This window comes from Phodopus roborovskii, unplaced genomic scaffold (assembly GCF_943737965.1).
Source record: "Phodopus roborovskii unplaced genomic scaffold, PHOROB, whole genome shotgun sequence".
Classification (NCBI taxonomy): domain Eukaryota; kingdom Metazoa; phylum Chordata; class Mammalia; order Rodentia; family Cricetidae; genus Phodopus; species Phodopus roborovskii.
In genome coordinates, this window is record NW_026126433.1 from 37,173,835 (window position 1) to 37,193,651 (window position 19,817).

General features: G+C 46.7%; 1 protein-coding gene across 1 annotated transcript in view; it reads right to left on the reverse strand.

Moving 5' to 3' along the window:
• Positions 1-5,156: 5,156 nt before the first annotated feature.
• Styxl2 (serine/threonine/tyrosine interacting like 2) overlaps positions 5,157-19,817 on the reverse strand; it is a 30,615-nt gene continuing 15,954 nt past the window's right edge. Inside the window, exons 3-6 of the mRNA XM_051186183.1 lie at positions 18,150-18,244; positions 15,862-16,093; positions 13,948-14,165; positions 5,157-8,026 (exon numbers count right to left, since the gene is read on the reverse strand). Coding sequence (XP_051042140.1) covers positions 5,274-8,026; positions 13,948-14,165; positions 15,862-16,093; positions 18,150-18,244 — 3,298 coding nt within the window. The 3' untranslated portion in view covers positions 5,157-5,273. The remainder of the gene's footprint in view (positions 8,027-13,947; positions 14,166-15,861; positions 16,094-18,149; positions 18,245-19,817) is intronic.

A 19,817-nucleotide genomic window follows, 5' to 3' on the forward strand; every position in this document is an offset into this window, starting at 1 on the left:
TAGATTTTAAAAAAATTATCTTGAGTGTCTTAAAACATTTTCTTACTTATGTCTCCATTCTCTGTTACTTCACATAGCTTGTTCTTTTGCTAGTGCAGTGTCCTGGTGCAATTAGTATGAGGAAGGCATAAAGGAAGGTTAAGGTGAAATAAATTGAACTGGATTATTGGGTAAAACCACTCTCTTAGTTTGCCTTTTACTGCTGTGAACACTATGGTCAGAAGCAGCTTGGAAAGGAAAATATTTATCTGCCCTGCATGTCTTAATTACTGTCCTTCATTGAGGGGTGCTGAGGCAGGAAATCAAGCAGGAAGGAAACCTGGAGGTAGGAACCAAAGTGGAGAGTATACAGGAATGTTGCTCATTTGCTTGTTCCCCATGACTTGTTCAGGTTGCATTCTTGCACAACCCTCAACCACTTGCCCAGAGGCAGTACTGCCTACACCGAGCTGGACTATTCACATCAACCACCAATCAAGAAAGTGCCCCATAGAATTGCCTACCGGTCAGTCAGAAGGAGGCACTTTCTCAAACTTCCCGCTTCCCAGATGATAGTGGCTTGTGTCCAGTTGACAAAAATACTAACAACACAGCACAGCAACTATCTTGGTTGTCACTAAAGTGGAAGCCAGCTTGTGGTGTGTGTGTGTGATATTCGTGTGTGTGTGTGTGTGTGTGTGTGTGTGTGTGTGTGGTACATTTGGGTGCAGCGTGGTTGCACATGTTTGTGTGAGTGGGGGGCCAGAGGTTGATGCCAGATGTCTTCCTCACTTGCTCTCCACCTTATTTTTTAGGCAGAGTCTTCCACTGAACCTGGAGCTCATTGATTCAGCTGGACTGGCTGGCTAGCAAGCCCAAGGAGCCATCTGTCTGCATATGTCCAGCTCTGGGAGTAGAGGCATATGTCTCTGTACCCAACCCTGTATGTAGGTTCTGGAGATCTGAATTCAGGTCCTCATGCTTTTGTGGAAAGGACGTTACAAACCAAGGCATCTCACTAGCTCTTGGGTTTCTTCTTCAGCAATCTAAAGACAGAAGAAAGGAATTCCAGTGCACCTGCTTCTGGCTTGAGGACACTCCCACTTATCCTACAAGCGACTGAATGGGTGGTAGTTGGAAGGCCCAGCTCCTGCATCTGCTGGTCTCTATACATACCTGCTTATAGGTGTGACAAGGTCAGGGATGTCTGAAGATAAGCATGTATGGAACCTATGAGAAAAGAATTATGTTGTTGACAACCTTCACAAGAACAAATGGTTAGATGGATTCATGCTAAATTTGGTATTTAGGGATGTGTGATGATATAAAATGTAGATTTCTTTTACATGAAATTCACGTGAGTTGAGTGTGGTGTGTTTCTAGTTAGTACCTGAAGTAGATACCAGGTACCCCACAGAGAAAATGGGGCTGAGTAATAACTTGCCACAGTGAAAACAAACTTGGTATTCCTTTAAAACACAAATCACTTGAAATCACAAATCAGAAGAAGAGGTGATTCTAGATCAGGTATTTGTGTTTAAGAGTCATCTCACAGAGGATACTATGCACCATGCTTGATGGATGATTGTAGCAAGACTTTGATATTAATTTTCATTGGTTAATAATTCTTCCAAAGCTAAAAGTTTCAGGGAATCCAGAGAAATTCATATTCTTGATTCTGGAACTATCCCAAACACTAAAAGCAATCCATTACCAAGCTTGTCCTAACTGATTCACTGGCCCTGACTTTCCTGCTCTGTTGCTTGTCTTCTGTTTGTCCTTCTGGATTCACATCTATTCTTTCCATCCTGGCAGTGCCCCGCCCTGTATTTTGGTTGGATCTGACCTATGAGGAAATGGAAAGCAGGTTAGAGTAAAGTGGGTGAGATCATGTCAGGCAGGCATGTTGATTGTCCCTCCATCTAGCTCTTCTGGCTCGCAGGTGAAGCCCTGTCCCTGGGTGCACAGGTGCCCTGTGGTTCCCCACCTTGCTGGCACCTTTGTAAATAGTCCTTTATGGGATTTTCCTTTTGAATTGCCCTATTTGGGTGTGGCTTTGTTTCTTACTGGAATGTTGCTTGGTGATAACCCTTGTCTCTTCACAACTACCATATTTTCATTTTACCTCCTGGGCTTCAACTTGGGTGAAGAAAAAAAAAAAAATCAAGCCCCTCCCTCTCCCATTCTTCCCCTAGTCTACCTCAAAGTCCTGCTCTTTTTTTTTTTTGTTTGTTTGTTTTTTTGAGACAGGGAGTCTCTGTGGCTTTGGGGGCTGTCCTGGAACTAGCTCTTGTAGACTAGGATGGTCTTGAACTCACCTGCCTCTGCCTCCTAAATGCTGGGATCAAAGGCATGTGCCACCATTGCCTGGCTAGGATTCTACTCTTGTGGGCAACCTTTTTGTGTGCAGTTACCCCTTTTAGTAGGGTATTCAAAGTGTCTCATCTATTCCAAATGTTAGTTCCGAACTGTTGGCCGATTTGGCGGTCAGTGTCTGTGCCGTTGTCACTGAAGTCGGACCACACCCTTCAAATGGTGCTATGGAGATGCTCTCCTAATTTAACATGTACCTTTCTGTCCATCCTGGCCCACTGTTTATCTTTCCATAGATAACTAGCCCTACCTGCTGGAAGTTACTAGCAAAAGATAAAACAGAGGATATTCATTCTCTCACTCCTTTGACAGGTTGTTAGGGTGCCCCATCCACATTATGTGTGTCCTCCCAGACTGGAGCCAGCTTCTTTATTTCTTAGCCCTGAGGTGGTATCAATGTCTAGTGGTTGCTGGTACCTAATTCCTTCTTGGCTTCCTTAACCTTCCCCCGTGCCTATGAACATAGTTTCTGCGCCAGAAGTGTTGGTAACTTCTGAGTTCCCAGCTTGTCAGCTAGCTCTTTGGTTTGCCATCTGTTTCCTGTGAAGACTCCCACTGCCCTCTACCTTTTAATGTCATTTAGAGACTAAGACACAGCATCACTGGCCGTCATCCCTCTGTTAGAGTCTCTCTCCACAGATATTTCTTCAAGCTCATCACAAATCAAATGCAATTTTCATTGATTTGATTTCTAAAAAAATGTATTCTGGACTCTAGGAATAAGCTGAATTCTCAGAATTTTAAGTACAAGATCCCTAGCAGCTATCTAGGAGTTACTGCCTGTAAAGGCATTTCCTTGGGGCTGGACACTGGCCTTTCTGGGGTACTATTCTAGTAAGCCAAATTTGTCTTCCTGTTGGCCATGCAAGCCATTATTGTCCCTGTAATCTAGGCAGACAGGTTGTCTCTGGGTATTTCTCCCAGGCTTATATTCAGGACTGGAGAAAGATATGGCAAGTTTTGAAATCAATATACTTTTAATGTGTGCTCAACATTTATTCAGCAAGATATGAATTGGGATTGACTAGGAATGGTTTTGGTTTCAAAATGCACTGCCTATCTTGACATGAGTGAGATTAATTTATACATTTTGGAGGAGATCAAGAAAGAAATACATATAAAGAGATATGAGAAGTAACTGACCCCTGATGGAAAGGCAACAGAACCTCCCTCAATGATACTCTAATTGCTCCCTTCAGAAAGCTGAAGTTCAAAGATGGACACCCATTTGATTGTGCACCCATCCAATGCCTTCCCACATGAATGAAATGGGAGGGTCCTTGAAGTATCTCACAGACAGAATGTACAGGATAGTACCAGCCTTCTTGTAGGGGGTCAATTAGGTAACATATGAATGATGGGATGACCCACTGAGCCTCACAAACTAGGGACCGGAGCTGACTAAATGAAGGTCGGCAAAGGGAAGAAAGGGTGAATGGGCAGGGGCTGGCATTTTTCTCAAGGCCTCTTTATCCTGTAGTCAATGGAGGGAGATGACCCATGAGCAAAGGCAAGAGTGTGGAGGTTGGCAAATCAATCCAGCTGCATCGATGGCATTTTGTACTCCTCTGAGTTTGTGCTGCTCAGGTTGGCCTTTTGCCTTGGTGTTATCTTACATGCTTATTATGATGTGTTATGCTGAACTAACACATAAGAAGGGTATATAAGCTCTGTGTCCCATGAAACTCAGCTTCGGAAAAATTAATCACATGATTATTACTTACCATTCTCCCATTGGTGGACCCCTCTCTCTTCTCAATAATCATTTATTTGCCAAATTTCTTCTGGAACTGGTGTTTTTTGATGGTTGGTGCCTCAGAGCCCTACCTGGCTCCTCATGGAAAGATACAAATACAATGATCTTTTCATTTTTCTCTTTGAAAAACTGGATTTCAAGGACAGATGCCACATGGATGGCATCTATGACAGACACTTCCCCACTGGAGTGAAACAAGAGGACACATATCTTGAATGTTTGCTCAGCATTAATTCAGGAAGACATAAGTTCAAATCCTGCAACTTCACTAATTCAGGCTGTGTTTTAGAGAAATAAAGATCTTGGGGAAAACGGTAAACAATTCTCACAACCTAACCCATAGACAGTTCAAGGAAGTCAGATAAAGTAGATTATCCACTGCATTATTAAATGACCCTTCAGTATACTAAATGCAAGAATGGCCATTAACTCTCATTAAATAACAACAATGTCCTCACGACTTTGAATTGAGCATCTTTTCACCTCTCTCCCATGCTTGTTTTATTCCCATTCTAAGGGGACCCTCTCTCTACCTCATGTGAGAAAACTTGTTCTGCATTCCCTTGCGGTCTTCTCTTTCTCTAAAAGGCTTTCTAGTATGGCCTCTGACTGGCTGTATGATAGCCTAAATCCTTTATCATTCTCCTTAGTAACGAGATGACAATGGCGTTGCTTGAAACCACAGCCTTCGTGGAACACAGCACACAGGTGTGGCTGGCTCGTGAAAGCTCAGTTGTGTCTTTTCAAATGAGGATCTCCTAACAACCTAAGTTAGAAATGACCAGAACGAAGAACTATTTGACAGCATACCAATTTAATGCAGACCCAGAACACTGAAAAGAAACCACTACAGCTGAGCATTGCAGGGAGGGGTCAGACCTGCTACAGAGTAGATTACCTGGGTCTCATTACAAAACCTCTACAAATAGAACTTTGGACTGCATGAACCGTCTTCCTCGCCTGCTTTCTAAACCAGAATTGGGGCCTCACGTGGATAGATCCTCTCTCTTCTCCTCGCTACTATACTTGTATTTTTGTATATTTGGAAAATCATGTCCACCTGCTCAACCCTTGGCAGGCAGTGGTGAGGTATTCCCAAGCCCCCTGTTAAGTTGAATGGCTTCTTCCTATGTTCCCAATGTCGCCGGTGTGGGCCTGATTCAGCTCAGTCCTCCCTCCTCCTCTGCAGTTTAGTTCTCGTTTCTTCTTGCCGCCGTCTCCAAGCAGCAATGATGGCTTCATCATCCATTTCTTCTTCCTCTTGCCGGTTTGTGCTTCTCCGAAACTGGGATTGCCGCCCAGATGCAAACCTCCCCTCCTCTCTACTTTCTGTTCTCTCCTTCTCCCCCTCCTCTTCCGACCTCGTGAAGCTCTGGGTAAATTTCCTCTTGGCCCCAAATTCTGCGAAGTCTGACTTAGATGACTCTTCCACGTCTTCCCAGTCTCTGGGCCTGGTCCAGTTTGGGCGCCGTGGCCCTGGGGACTCTTCCCCGTCGGAGGGCTCAGGGGTCCTGCGGAAGAAATAGGGCTCTGGGCTCCCCTCGCGAGAGCTCGCAGTCTCGCTGAATGTGGACCTGGAGAACTTGTGCATCTCTCTGCTCTCTTTGGTGGTGGAAGATGAGAAACGTGAGGTGCTTCTCACCGGGTTGCCGTCTGCTTCGTGGAAGGAGGTGTCCTGTTCCTCTGACCGGGATTTGGAGAACTTGTAGCTGCAAGATTTAGACTCAGTTTCCCGGAGCAGGGAAGATCTGGTATACCTTCCCCTGGAGCTTCCAGACCAATCACTTCGTGGAGGAGACTTTTCTTCTGCCCTGAGACCGCTCAACCACGTATTAATAGTGCTATCCATCTCGTTGCTGGCGCTGTGACCATTTCTATAATGATCCGAGATGACCAGGGAGGAGGTGTCTGTCTCAGGCTTCTGGGAATTACTGCGGGAGGAATACCGGAAACTTCCGATGGCACTGTCTGTGTCCTCATCTTTGTCGCCCACGCCTCTGCCCTCGTCATCCTTGGCCTTCTTCTTCTTGAAGAGAGAGCTACGCTTATTGTCTGAGGTCAGCTTCTCCATTTTATACTCAGACATCTTCTCCTGCAGCTCTGTTTGCCTCTCTCTCTCCTTCCGGCTGAGCTCTTTCAGGTCCACATTGTCTGCAAAGAGGCTGTAGATGGGCTTGCTGGTCCCTCTCACTTTATCGCCACTGCCTTCAGCCCTGGAGGTCAGTGAGCTGGTGGAGGACAACACAGACTGCACATCGGAGCTGGGTCCCACTTGGCTCTTAGGTGGCAAGCAGCCACTCAGGGAGGAGCCGAGCATGGAGACCTGGTCATCCCCTAGACGGCTGGCCACGGGTGCTGCCTTCATGCTTGCAACAGAGGGCGAGCGTGACAACAGGAGCATTTCATTTTGCTTCTGGGCAAGGGTTTCACTGACTACATTGGCAATCCAGTTTTGGATACTGGCAATGGAAATGGTGTCTCCAGGCCCTAGGGGCAGGTTTGGCAGGGGTGTGATAGGCATGTTGCTTGCAGGCTGAGACAGGGAAGATTGGTGGCTTTGGATGCTGAGTACTGATGCCGTGTCCCCATCTGCACCGACTGAGGAGGCTGCAGACCAGAATGCAGACAGGGGGATGCTCCTGCTAGCTGCGCTATCGGCCTCCCAGCTCCCCATGGACTGGCTCTCTTCCAGTGTCTGCCTGCTTCTGTCCAGTAACTCGAGTCTCCGCTGCCTCTTCTTAGCCAACGCTACATCCTCCCCCTTGCTCATCGCCAGCACCTCCTCCTTGTTCTCACTGCCCACCTTTTTCTGATGCTTCAGCTTCCAGGCCTGGTAGGCTGTCAGGTTGACATCAGAGAGGTTCTTCTCCCCAGCTGCCTCATCAGCACCGTGCTCACTGCTCCCATCTCCCACCTCGGAGTCTTTCTTGTGAAATCCAAATTGGATTCTTTTAATCTTCCACCTCTCCAGGGCAGTGAGCTTGTCCTTGTTCCTGCTGCAGAAGTTGTAGAAGGAGCTGGCCTCGGACAACACACTCTCCTCATCATCCTCTCGGACCCTGTCCCCTGCCTCTGAATCCGCAGCATCCATCTCCCTCTTGCTCTTAGAGTGGTACTTCTGGGCAGCTTCCTTCTCAATCTCAAGCAGCCTCTCATTCCACATATCCCAGGTACTCTCTGTGGACTCAGAGTCCGAGCAGCGTCTTCCATTGCGGCTTTGACTGCTCTTCTCTAGCTGCTGTTTCAAGATCTGGATGTCATGGCTGCTCACACTCTCTGAGACGCTGCTCTCGCTCAGGGTATGCCTGCGCCTTCTGCCGACATAGGATCTCTCTTCTTCCTCATCTTCCTCCCGACTCCACTGATGGTGCCCTTTGGCTTGGTACCTCTCATTTCGGCTCTGCCACTCCTGGATTATCCTTTCTACACACTCATCCTCATAGTCATCCCTATCCTGGGCAGAGGAGGCAGAGCAACTACCCTTTCTATCCCGAGCAGCTTCACCCTTGGGGAGGCCCTGACCTTTCCTCCACTCCTCATACAGTTTCTCTTCTTCCTCTTCATCAATAAGGGTGACTGGCTTAGAGACCTGGCTGGCCTTCCCCAAGGAGGAGCCACTCAGGTGGCTGGTGACATCATCTTCTTCTTCCACCATCAGTGAATTTACTCTAGCTCCCAGAGTGCTCCCAGCATCCTCCTCAGACTCCTCCTCACCATCCTCCTCTTCTCTCTCCTCCATCAATTTCTCGTTGAGCTCCCGCAGCTGTTTTAGGAAGCCATCATTGGGGTAGATAGCCCGCTTTCTGCGCACAGTCATCAAGGCCTCCAGGATGGCCATGCTGTGAAAGATCATCAGGTAGGCCACCACCAAGACTGCTGACCTGCTGACCCCCATTTCACTGCTGACCAGGACCTTCCCTAAAAGTAAAGAGAGCACAAGAGACAGTGACACGATGGCTTGGCTTCCTCGTGCTCTTTCTCTAGTGTGTTATTTTGATGTACTGAACTTTGCATATTTGCTTTGACTCTGGTGTTCATCTATGCTTAAGTCACTTGTCCCACAGACATCAGACAGAGCATCCCACTGCTGTCACTTCTGACACACTGGGGTCCCATTTCTACTTCCTCCCCACAAACTCTTTCTTATTTGAGAGAGAAAAGGTTGAAGAAGTTAGGAGGCAGAAGACAGGGGCAACTCCCCCCCAAAAAAACCCTGGAAACTTCTCTTTCCAATACCTGGAATGCCATATTGCCACCTCTGCAGGATGCTGACAGCAATAGGAACTCATTGGCTCACAGATCTACAGACACAAACCCCTCCCTCCACAGTGGACCATCTAATTTTTGGAAAATTCTTCCATATATCAGGGTAAAGTATAATTTACAGCAATAGGCATCCAGTACTTGCTTCTACAATGATATTCTGGAGTCAACAACAAATGCATTTGTATGAACCAGACCCTTTGTACAAAGGTCTTCACAAAGGTCACAATCACATTGCATTTCTTACGGGCTAACCTGAGTCTTTTAAGCATTCCCCTCTTGACAACAGACACTCTCCTTCAAACATTACATTGAAACATTGAACTTACTAGTTTTATTATATGTTTTTAATCCTTAGTTAGTTTCTAGGATAGGACGAGATATTTCTGGGTTGGACAACTCACACAGAGTAGATAGGTTTCCATACCATTTGTTCTGGGCACTAGGCTTCACTCCTGACATCTGCAGGAATAGCTTTTTACTATTATAATGAAATACCCAAGGCAGGTCACTTTCTAAAGAAATCAAGTTTATTTTTTTGCTTAAGATTCTGAAGGTGCATGGTCTAGGGGCTGTATCTAATGATGCCCTCCTGCTGGTGGAGTCTTGAGGCAGTGTAGACCGCCACAGGGTAAAGGACAGGAGGTGTGGATGTGTGTGGATGCTCGAGCATGTCCTCATCTCTGCCTCTTAGACAGCTACCAAGAGGGCTCCACCCTGATGACCTTATCTAACCCTCAGCATCTCATAAAAGCTGCATCTCCAAACACTACACTTGGAGCAAGTTTCTACCCTCTTATTATCTCAAAAAACGGGGATTAATTTTTAGATCAGGAAGCCCTAGGGGGGGCACTCAAACCATCTAAACTATGATGTTGTATGCAATATGGACAGACAGGTCAAACAGTGATCTTAAATTCTTCCCTATCAACTGAAATCTATAAAACAAACAAACAAACAAACAAAACCCACCTGCTACTAGGCCATGTCTCTCATTTTATAGTATGTTTTAAGCATAAAGATAGCATTACAAATCCCTACTGACACTTTTGGTCTATGCAGTCTGTCCTTCCAGCCTACAGACTCTCCCGAAAAGTTTAACTGTACCATTCAGCAGATATGCTGTCCCCTGGCCTCCCCTTCTGCTTTGCATCTTTCATAAATGTGACAGACACTCTGTCAGTACCTTCATTCTAATGGCTGTTTAAAATGCAGCCTGAGACCCCTGGAGACCTTCTTCCTAGCTGTCATCAATCTATTTGCCAACAGCCTTTGGAGATGTTTGCTAAATCGGCAGGAGTCCTATCTGATAATATGAATAGGGGATGATTCTTTTGTTATTGTATCTTTGCTTCAGAAAGGCCATGTCTTTGTCACAGGGGAGGTCAGAGACTGGGACTGGAAGGGACCCAAGACCTTGCAATGCTGCTATTGCCAGGAGTCAGCAGCCACTAGAGGGTGGTAAGTGAGCAGAATCAAAAATAATAAAGGCCTCTGTTTCCCATTTTAGCCCTTCCTACCACACCTGTGCCTCACCAAGGGCCTATTCTTAACCTTCCAGCCAGGTCACAACCTCCTGCTGTTAGTCCCTTGACAGGACAGATCACTTTCAGGACGTTACTGCCTAGTCTTCCTCCTAAGGGCATCAAGTCCTGTTTAGACTCATCCTGGCATAAAGCAGGTGTGGAGTGGGGACAAGTCTTCCTATGCTGCGTTCTCATCCCCTGGGATTCCTCTGAAGGAAGCAGCCTGAAGGACAGGGAGAGGAGGCTGAGTTGGGTCTTCTACTTGTTTCACCCAAAGCAAGAACAGGATTTCTCTCCTTTCTCTGTAAGGCCAAGGCAAAGGGAGCACTCTGGGGACAGAGCTTGCCTACCATTCGGGAGGACCTGGGTTTGATCCAGAGCACCAGGGGAGAGGCACCAAGCACAACTCCAGGGAGCATCCTCTATAATGGAGTAAAACTATGTTATTCAAGCGAGGTAGAAAGATGGGGGAATGATGGGGACATGGCAATGGAGATGAGCCCCAGCTGAAGCCTCTCGCCAACAGAGATCAAGAGTTACCAGTGCTGTGAAGGTTACCCTCATAATGATAACATTCTTTTCATATATGGACACTTTCTGTTAAAATAGCAATGACATAGGCTTAAAAGCTGAATGTATATGACCTGGAATAGGCTTCATTCCTCTCCCAGACATTTTCTGGGGGGTCTCGCACAATTCTGTTCACTTTGTTTATAGTGAAGACACTTAACTTCCTGCATCCCTGGGATCTAGAGTTTTACCTTATCAACTGCAATCCTGCTGACTGCCCTTCTGGAACCGCCCTGTGATCTCATTTAGGTTAGCAACCCTTTAAAGATAATAGCTTCAGAACCCTACCAGAACAGTGTGCCTGGCTATTGTAAAGGCAGCCAAGTGCCAGTCTGTCAGAGTGGCCAATGCCCTTGATCTCGGGGTGCCTCACTTTCTTCTCAAGCTCCCCTCTTTCTGTCAACCCCTGTTTTGAAATGTGTTAAGAATGTCCTTTAATAAATACCAACTCTGCTTCCTAACAGCCCATCCTGGAATTCTTTTGTGTCAAGGACCCAGTTTTACCTCAGCAGAGAGGGCCAAAAGATTAAGGGAACTCCTCAGAGCGATGTGGGTAACCGCTTGGGGCTGTGCCTCTGTCCCTGCCACCACTGACAGGATGAGAACTTGCTGTCAATAAAATGGCTCCAGGAAGGTGGCCAATGTACACAGTCATCACTCTATTTAGCACTGGGCTGACGAGTAGGTGGAAGGTCTGTCTGGATAAGGAATTGCTTCAGAGATGAGAGGGTGCCACTGGAGGTTCAGCAAGGCCCGAGCACCACTGTGTCTACACCTTCTCAAACTCTCAACCTCTCAAACTCTCAACCTCTCAACCTCTCAGTGTGATTTTTTTTTAAATTGTGGATTTGCACTGTGTCCTTCCAACCCATAGTTTCTCCTTCCCTCAGAACACACCTCTCCATACCCCAAAGAAATAAGTACTTTCCCAGAAGCCATCACAACTGCCGCTGCTGATGGAACTCACAGTAGATAAAGGACAAGTGTCTGCCAGGCCAACTCTCCAGGGACTGGCCTGGAAATGGGACTGAAGCCAATGACTATCTAATGGCAGCCTTCCTGTCTAACATAGAGGGAGAAAGAAAACAGAAAGCAGGAGTCCTGAGAATGTCCAGTGTCTCCCTCAGGCCATGTTGGGATCCTGTCTTGAAATTCCTTCCTGTACCTTTTGGCAGCTTGGCTTCCTGAGGAGTTGGAGCTGGTTTTGAACTTACTAGCAAAATCCACACTTCCCATCCCTGTGTGTGTGCACTGGATTTATTGTTTCTGGAGGGTCTGGGTATGCAATGGAGCCTGGCTTGGTCCTTGCTAAGGTTGGCTTGGAAGTCAGGATAGTCCTTTATCCTCAGCCTCCCATGCATTTGCCATGACCGTGGGCTAAGAAAATTTTATTATTACACAGAGGCAAAGCCAGAGGACCTGTCTAGGAGCCTCAACTTCTGTAAAATGTAAGCAGCAACATCCCATCATGGGGTTACTGTGATGGGTGCTAGTGTTCCTTCCTCCATTGTATCCTAGGGTAAAGAAAGGCTCTGGGGACTCTGATGTTTACTTCTCTGCCTCAGAGTGGGACCTACCTTAAGGCAGCAGCCACCGCCTCTACACAATTCTGCACCTGTAGGAGGTGGTGATTCAATGCCAGATGCGGACAGGGGAGGCCCTGGCAAGGTGTTGCAATAGCCAAAGGTTTAGCCTAAGCCAACTGTTTTGGGTAAGTCATGACCCATTTAGGGATTGCCTATCAGATATTTGCATGACAATTCACAACCAGAGCAAAATTACAGTTATGGAGTAGCAATGAAATAATTTTGTGGTAAGGGGTCACCACAACCTGAAGGACTGTATAAAAGGGTCACAACATTAGGAAGGATGAGAACCACTAAGCTAAGCAGTGTTAATGCTTAGCTTTGCACTGATGCATGAATCCTACAAACTAGGTGTATGCCCTCTATAAGCCAAAATGGCAGGAAACTTCCCTGCAGCATCCTCTCCTTCACAGGCCTGCTTTAGCTGCTGCTCTAACTTCTGACAAAGCTCCCTGCCTACTATGGAATCCATGCTCTCCTGCTGTGGTGGCCACATGTTGCACCTACAGCCCCTTCTGACAGGAAGCTGGCCCTTGATTGGGGGGAGCAAAGGAGCAAAGCCTTCTTGCCACAGACATTGATGCCCTCAACCCTATATAGATGAAAAAGACCTGCATTTTAAAAAGTAAGTTTAAGCTGGGTGGGTAGCTCATGTCTGTAATCCTGGCACTTAAGGCTGAGGCAGGAGGATTACCTCAATTTGAAGTCTAGCCTGGGTGAGAAAATGGGTTATAATACAGCCCAGGCTACAGGGTGAGACACCACCTCTAAAACAAACACACAGATCCCAGGATTAAAAATAATAATAATAAAAATAAATAAATAAGAGAGAACTGTGCACGTGTGTGTTCATGTGTATGTAATAAAATTTACACACATACACATATTCTGCGTGAGTGGGTATTTTCCATTAGAAGCTACCAATCCCGGTGGTGGCAGCCAATACCATTTCCAGGAATCATTAAGTATTTGTATGACGATACAGTAACTTTTAAAACACTTGTCATAGAGCAGGCAGTGTGCTACACATAAGCTTGTTTCTAAGTTTTTATTTCTCATGGCAACAGTAGTATTAGTTAAGTATTAGGACAGTGTGCTTCCTGGGGCAAGGAAAATAGTCCGTGCGTAAAGCTAGCTAACCATGGACTCCAGGCCTGGCCTCCAGACAGCAAATCCTGCACTCTTACTGCCAGGCTGTAGTCCTGGCAGGGACACAAGCCTGTCAGGTGAAATGTGCAGAACCCTGGGCACTCCTGCAGACATAGCAGCCCTGGTCCTGCTCCTTCCCTCCTGCGTGACCATTCTCCAAGGCAGAGGGAGTGACTTCTAGGTCAACAATCTCCTCATCCTATGGGCATTCTCCCATTGTTGCTGTCCCTAACGGGAAGCCCTCATGTATTGTGCTAATCCAGCCCAGTCTTTTCATTCCTGAACACATCAAACTGGGGCTTTTACAGTAGCAGCTCCTGCTACTGTAAATGTAAGAATGTCCTCCTACTCCCCTCCCAGCTAGCTCTTCTTCCCTGTGGAGCTTAAATGTCCTGTCCTCAGTAAGGCCTTGCCCAGAACCCTCAGGGAGCTAGCCTGCCACTCCAGTGTGTCATCCTAGATAGTTTCGGCCTTGCATTTACCATAGCCGCCTCCTCTCCCTCCTTCCTTCTTTAATTTTCCTTCCCCTCACTGCCCAGTGTAATGTCTGCCACACCTGGTGACAGTATCCAGAACAGTGGTCGCCCCATGTTCGGCCCTTAATGATTGCCCCCTGGATGAATGATCATTCTCTCCTTTCTCAGAGAATACTGCCACACAAAGATTTCCTCCAGCCAGTTAGGAGGGTTTCATAACATTCCCCACGCTGCCTCTCCAACAGCTGGGAACCTGCAGGGCCCCTCACCTCTGTAGGTCAGCAGCGCTTCATCAAGGAACTCGGCTGCCTTCCGGAAATGCTGGGAGATGTCTACCTCTGGGAAGTCATCCACCTCCAACCCCAGGTACTGGATCTCCAGGCCGGTGTAGAATTCAGAGCCTGTGTAAACACCTGTGCCATGTGCAGCATTCAGGATGTGGGTGATCCCCAGCCTCTTGAGCCGCCCCTTGTTCACAGCCACGCTCCTGGGGCAAGAGGCAGAGCATGGTTACCAGAGTCAGAACTAGAAAGGTGTACTGCCAATGGGATGGGGAGCACATGGCTGGGCTAGGGCTCTCTTCCCTGCCCCTTGTATTCTGGGGTTCACTGCTAATGCTTTAATAAAGAGAGGCCCATGGTTTGGACTACAGCAAGACAGGGAAGAGACAGGGCAAGGAAGCAGAGGGAAAGGAGGATAACACCAATTACATTGGAAATGTACATGCATCAAAGCATAAAGGTGGCATAAAAAGTAAAATTAGGGGCCCAGAGAGATGGTTCAGTGGTTAAGAGCACTGGCTGCTCTTCTAGAGGATCAGGGTTCTATTCTCAGCGCCCACATGGTGGCTCACAACCATCTGTAACTCCTGTCCCAAGATATCCAAAACCTTCTTCTGGCCTAGGCATGCATAGATGTTCTTGCAGGCAAAACATGAATATGAAATATTTTTTTTAAAGAGTAAATAAATAAAATTGGAAGTCTTGTACTCTGCTATCACATGTTGTATTCTTCCACACCCCCTCACACATACCATTTTCTTTTATCCTTATCATAAACCAAAGAAGTAGGAAGGACAATTTTGGTCCTGTTTGAGGATTATAAAAATGAATTCAAGAGCTTTTATTCAAGTCTTGAAAGGAGAAAAAGACTTAACAAGACTAGTGTTCAGGGCTCTTCCTTTTGTAACCGAATAAGTGGAGGTCACTTTGAAGAGCCCCTGAGGACAGCTTTGCTCAAAGAACGGCAGAGGCCTCTAGCTGGGGACATCTGGAGATGTCTGGTGACCACGGAATAAATGCTTCTGGATCTGCACATCTAGTTAAAGGCCACTTAGGACTTGATGATGTGGGAATCAGTTCCTGGGCAACTGATCATTCCATGATGGAGTGTAAGACCCAGTATCCAAAGCTCTTTCCACACTGTCTGCTCCAGGGCCCTAACCTCTGTCCTTCAGTTCTGCCTCTGTGGGTAATTGCATTGGGAAGATAGCTCATTAAGTAGCCAATGAATCAGCAAAAATTTGTTTTACAAATTAGCCTAGTGGTACCAATCATACACTGACAAGACTTTGAAGAGATGGCCTGTGAGAGGTGTTTTTGTTTTTACTCTAGAAGCCTCTGATTACGTTGAAACTGAGTTTTCTGATTATAAAAACAATGTCTTGGAGACAAGTATATTTCAAAAGAAAACGAAAGAAGAGAGTAAAACCACTTCTCAGGTACTATTAACATTCTGTCACGTGCCTTTCTAATGTGAGGCTTATGAGAATGTGTCCGTGTGTGTATGTATACAGAGTGCAGCACGCTGTAGACATACACTATTCTTTTTCTATATTGCATACATTTTCATATATTGTTAAACATGCACTGTCAGGAGCTCCTAGTGCTCTCTTGTCTGGTTATTAGAGATGAGGTGGGATGTTGGAGGTGATAGAGTTGGTAGGCACCTGTGTCAGGAAGACACCTGGAGGGCAAGGCTGTGCTGGAGGGCACTGGTGGGGAGGAGGAAGATGTGGTCATTTGGTCTGGGGATCTCTGTGTGCAGGGTGTAAGGAGACTTTCTCCAGCATCAGGCCTGGGTAAGCGGTCTGGCAGGCACCAACTGATGGAAGGAACTATGGGGGCTTTTGGGGATTGACCAGAGGAGGACAGAGGGCTAGGTCTCTCCATGATCACACTCACTTCTCGGCTATGAAGACGTTGGGCCAGACCTCATCAACCTCATTCCTAGGGGCCTCTTGACGGTCCTGGATCAGCGCCCGCTGCAGGTCCAGCACACAGGGAGTGTTGAACAGGCTTTTGTCATCCATCTTCTCCCTAACACGGTTGTACAGGTCTTCTACCAGCAGCTGCTCGGCAGACTCCAGCATGCCTGGACACTCAGTGTCTGCCCTGACTCCCCGAGGCTTGAGTTCTAGAAGGGACATGTAGCATTTGTATTAAAGAATTAGGGACACCACAACTTTTTCTGCCCTCTGAGAGAGTCTGGACCCCATTGCTACCAGGACCCTGGCACAGAGGGGATACCAGGAGAGCCTGCCAGGAAGAATTTACTTAGGACTCAGGAGGACCATAGTAGTGGTCTAGACTTAAGATCAAGATCTACTACAGGTAGGCATTGGGGACGGGGAATCAAACTGGTTTCTGCCATTCACTTCTCTCTCTGTAAAGCTGGCTGGTAACTTTTTAGGCCTGGGGGTTTGGGTACTCAGAGTGTGTCTGATTCACACCTTTAACTCCCACAGTGCCCAGGACAACATGGATGGCCATAAGTACTTACTAAATGAAGGGGTGACTGGTGCTCCTTCCTAACATAGTCCACCCTATCACATCTGGGACACAAATACTCCTGGGAAACTCAAACTTTCAGGAGCCAGTTATGAGACACGGTTTTCTGAGAAACATTTAATTCACTTATTTGTTTCATTCACTGTTGGCTTCCCTGCACTGAAGCCCAAGGGCCCACAGTTCTCATCTGCCTGTGGTTCTCATCTGATCACAGTTCTCACCTCCTCACTCCCAGGAGGGTGGGAAGTGTGACCTCTTAGCCAGGACCCAAGGCCTTTCTGATGTCAGAAAACTCCAATTCTAAATGGGTTCAGATTCCAACTACCTGAGCCCTCTGTCGCTAGAAATGATGCCCGGCTCAGTAATGACTCCATCAGAAGTGAGGCAGACCACCTGGAGAGGTCATAGGAAAATAGGAAAGAGTAAAACCATGAAAGAGGATTGGCCCAAACTTCCCAGAGGGAAAAAACTAACACTTTTCAATCAGATGGGTATCCTTGAGTGAAATATAATATGTTATCTGCTTCAAATTTTGAGTGTAAATAGGGACATCACTACCTATCCTACTTTCTCCTAATTTTTCTCATGCCTACGTACCTTATCAATTTAAACATTTAAAGTAACTATTTATTTTGGGTGTGTGTAGGGGCACATACACCTTGGTGTGTGTGTGTAAGAGTTGTTCTTTCCTTCCACCATGTGAGACCAGAGGATTAAATTCAGGTCACCCTCCTCCATGGCGAGCCCCATTATCCACTGAGCTATTTTACTGGCCCCATTTTATCAGCTTGTAAAGATCTTTTGAAGACTATCCTTAAGCAGATTGGTACAGATCTAAATGTAAACATCTCTTTGGACAGAACTCTGTGGGTATCCCTTATACCAATTCCTTGGGCTTTTAGGTTTATGTCTATTACAAACCCTCCACAATCATCCCTACTCACAGCCCTGGGGTCAGAGTGGAACCGCTTCCCTCCAGGACTATGGGCTAGGGGACCCATGGTATGGGATTATTTTTACCTCGTCTCATCAAAGCTATTGAGGTGGATTTGGCCGACCTGCTTTTGTCACATCTGCTCTTCTCAAAGTGATGGGCAGCACTGCACAAGCATGCCTGCCCTTCCATTGGGCCCCCTGCAAGAGTCTGAAGGGACCAGCCCCCTGCTTTAGCAGCCATGACAGGCTGCAGAAAAGACACATAGGCCTCTGACTCAGCACATCTGACCTTGCTGGGCCTGCCCTAGTCACTAGGAGGTATGATATCCTCCTCATGGCAAGGAACCAAGCAACAGTTAGCTGGCGGAACTCTGGATGAGCTTTATGGCTCTGGATGTGCTTTAAGGCACAAGTGGCAAAACAGTGACATGCAGAGCAACCACCCGGGGAGGGCCTATAGGCCATAGCAACCAGTTGACCAATCAACACAGGACAGGTCCTCCAAGCCCAGGAGCACACCCCCCTTTCCCCCTCGTGGTTCTTTGGGGTCCTTCTCTAGTCATCCATGATGGTGATGAACAGATAAAGGGCCCAAATGAATGGGGTTAGTTTGTTAAACACTAAAAGACTCTTTGCTTCTGCATCAGAATGGGTCTCTTGGTGATTGTGGGGGTTCAGAATTTGGACACAACCAATCCAGATGCCAGTGGGCTCTCCATTTGCCCACTCAGATGCCAGTTTATTACCTTCATTGATGATCTGTTTGGCAGCCACAGCTGAGGAGAGATGGATGGGCTCCATGAAAATGCTTTCAGTTTCTGCATCTGAGACCACTGAGTACCTAAGAGAAAAGGATATACGTGGGAGGTAAGCTCAGCATCATGTGCACGAAGGCATTCCAGCAGTAGGAACCTGTTCTGATTTTAGCTATGTGCGGAAAAGAATGAGACATAAGAGAGAAGCCTGAACTATGTTTTGAGAATGCTGTATGATGCGTATCCTGTAGCTTGGGTACCGGTCGACTCCTATCTGAGTTAACTAACACCTCTGAGTCTGGGGTGGCATGAAATGATGCGGTGGCCTGACTGTAGAAAGAGGAGTGTAGATATGTTGATGGCTGGAGGGCTGGCCCTAAGGCTTCACTCTCTCATGCATGCTAATGTTCACTACCACCACCACGCCACCCCTGCCACCAGGACTACTGAGAGTGTCACCACATGAGCCTCCACAGGGAGGGGTCTGCGGGACTGGTGGGCTGGACAGGCTGCCAATGTTCCTCCATCTCCAACACCTCCTCCTTGCTGTCAGGAGATGGGAGGACAATGAGGTGCAGTGAAATGCCACTGGTGTGCTCAAGTTACAGGTCCTTCCCGATTCTGAGTTCAAAGGACCAAGGAGTCAGTAAAGTAACGTGGGTAAATATCAAAGCTATTTCTCAAAAGAAATTTAATGGAGCACTAAGGAGCATCAAGGAGCACAGAGAACTAGGGAAGAGCAAAGGGTAGGACCTCTGCAAAGTGGGCTAGTGAACTTCATACTTGTAGAGCTCTGTTTTCTAAGTATTAATGAGTTTTGGGTTTCCTTGCCCATCTAGTCTTACCTTTAGAAACAGAGTGGTTAAAAAACGAGGAGACTTAATGGATAGCATTTCTGAGTGCCTTCTGGGAATGTAATCCTGACAAATGTCCCACCAGGTAGAGTGAACTGTTACTCTTGTTTTATAGATGAATAAATGTGATAAGAGAGCTCGAGAATATTATCCAAGTGGCAAGGGGCAGATGCCAACGGGGTAGTACTATTCAAGGTCCAGTCTTGTCCTCAGTGCAACATCACTGATACCATTTAGGTTGCAATAGTGAGATGAGTCCATCAGAGAAGTCAATCCCAGCGGGGTTCCTAGGCCCAATAGTGGACATAGGAAAGTACTTTAGAAAATTCTTGTGAAAATGTGCATAGAGGGATAGATTTGGGCTGAGTGAAGCTGATCTGAGCAGAATCTAGCTGAATTGAATAGGATACATTTCAGGTAAGCTAGAATAGAATGAAACTGAATTGGTTGCCAAAAAAAACATCCTTGTAAGTACCTGGGGCAACCAGAGTATAACCTTAGGAGACTAGTATGCTCAATATCAGCTAGGCAAGTGGAAAAATGCCTTTCTAAAAGAAAGAGGTAGCCTGTGACACTACTCAGAGTGTGGCCAGATACACCTATGCAGCCCAAGGAACAGCATACTGTGGCATCAGCCATAGTTCCTGAGAACTTTCCAATAGCAATGGGTCATTGAGGTCATTCCTATTTTAGCCTCAAGCATTCCTTATGAACAGAAAGTGCATCTCCAAATATATATGGTTTCAGAGTTACTGTGTAAAATTTAATGTTCCCCAGAGAGTCACATGTTTGGACATATGTTCCC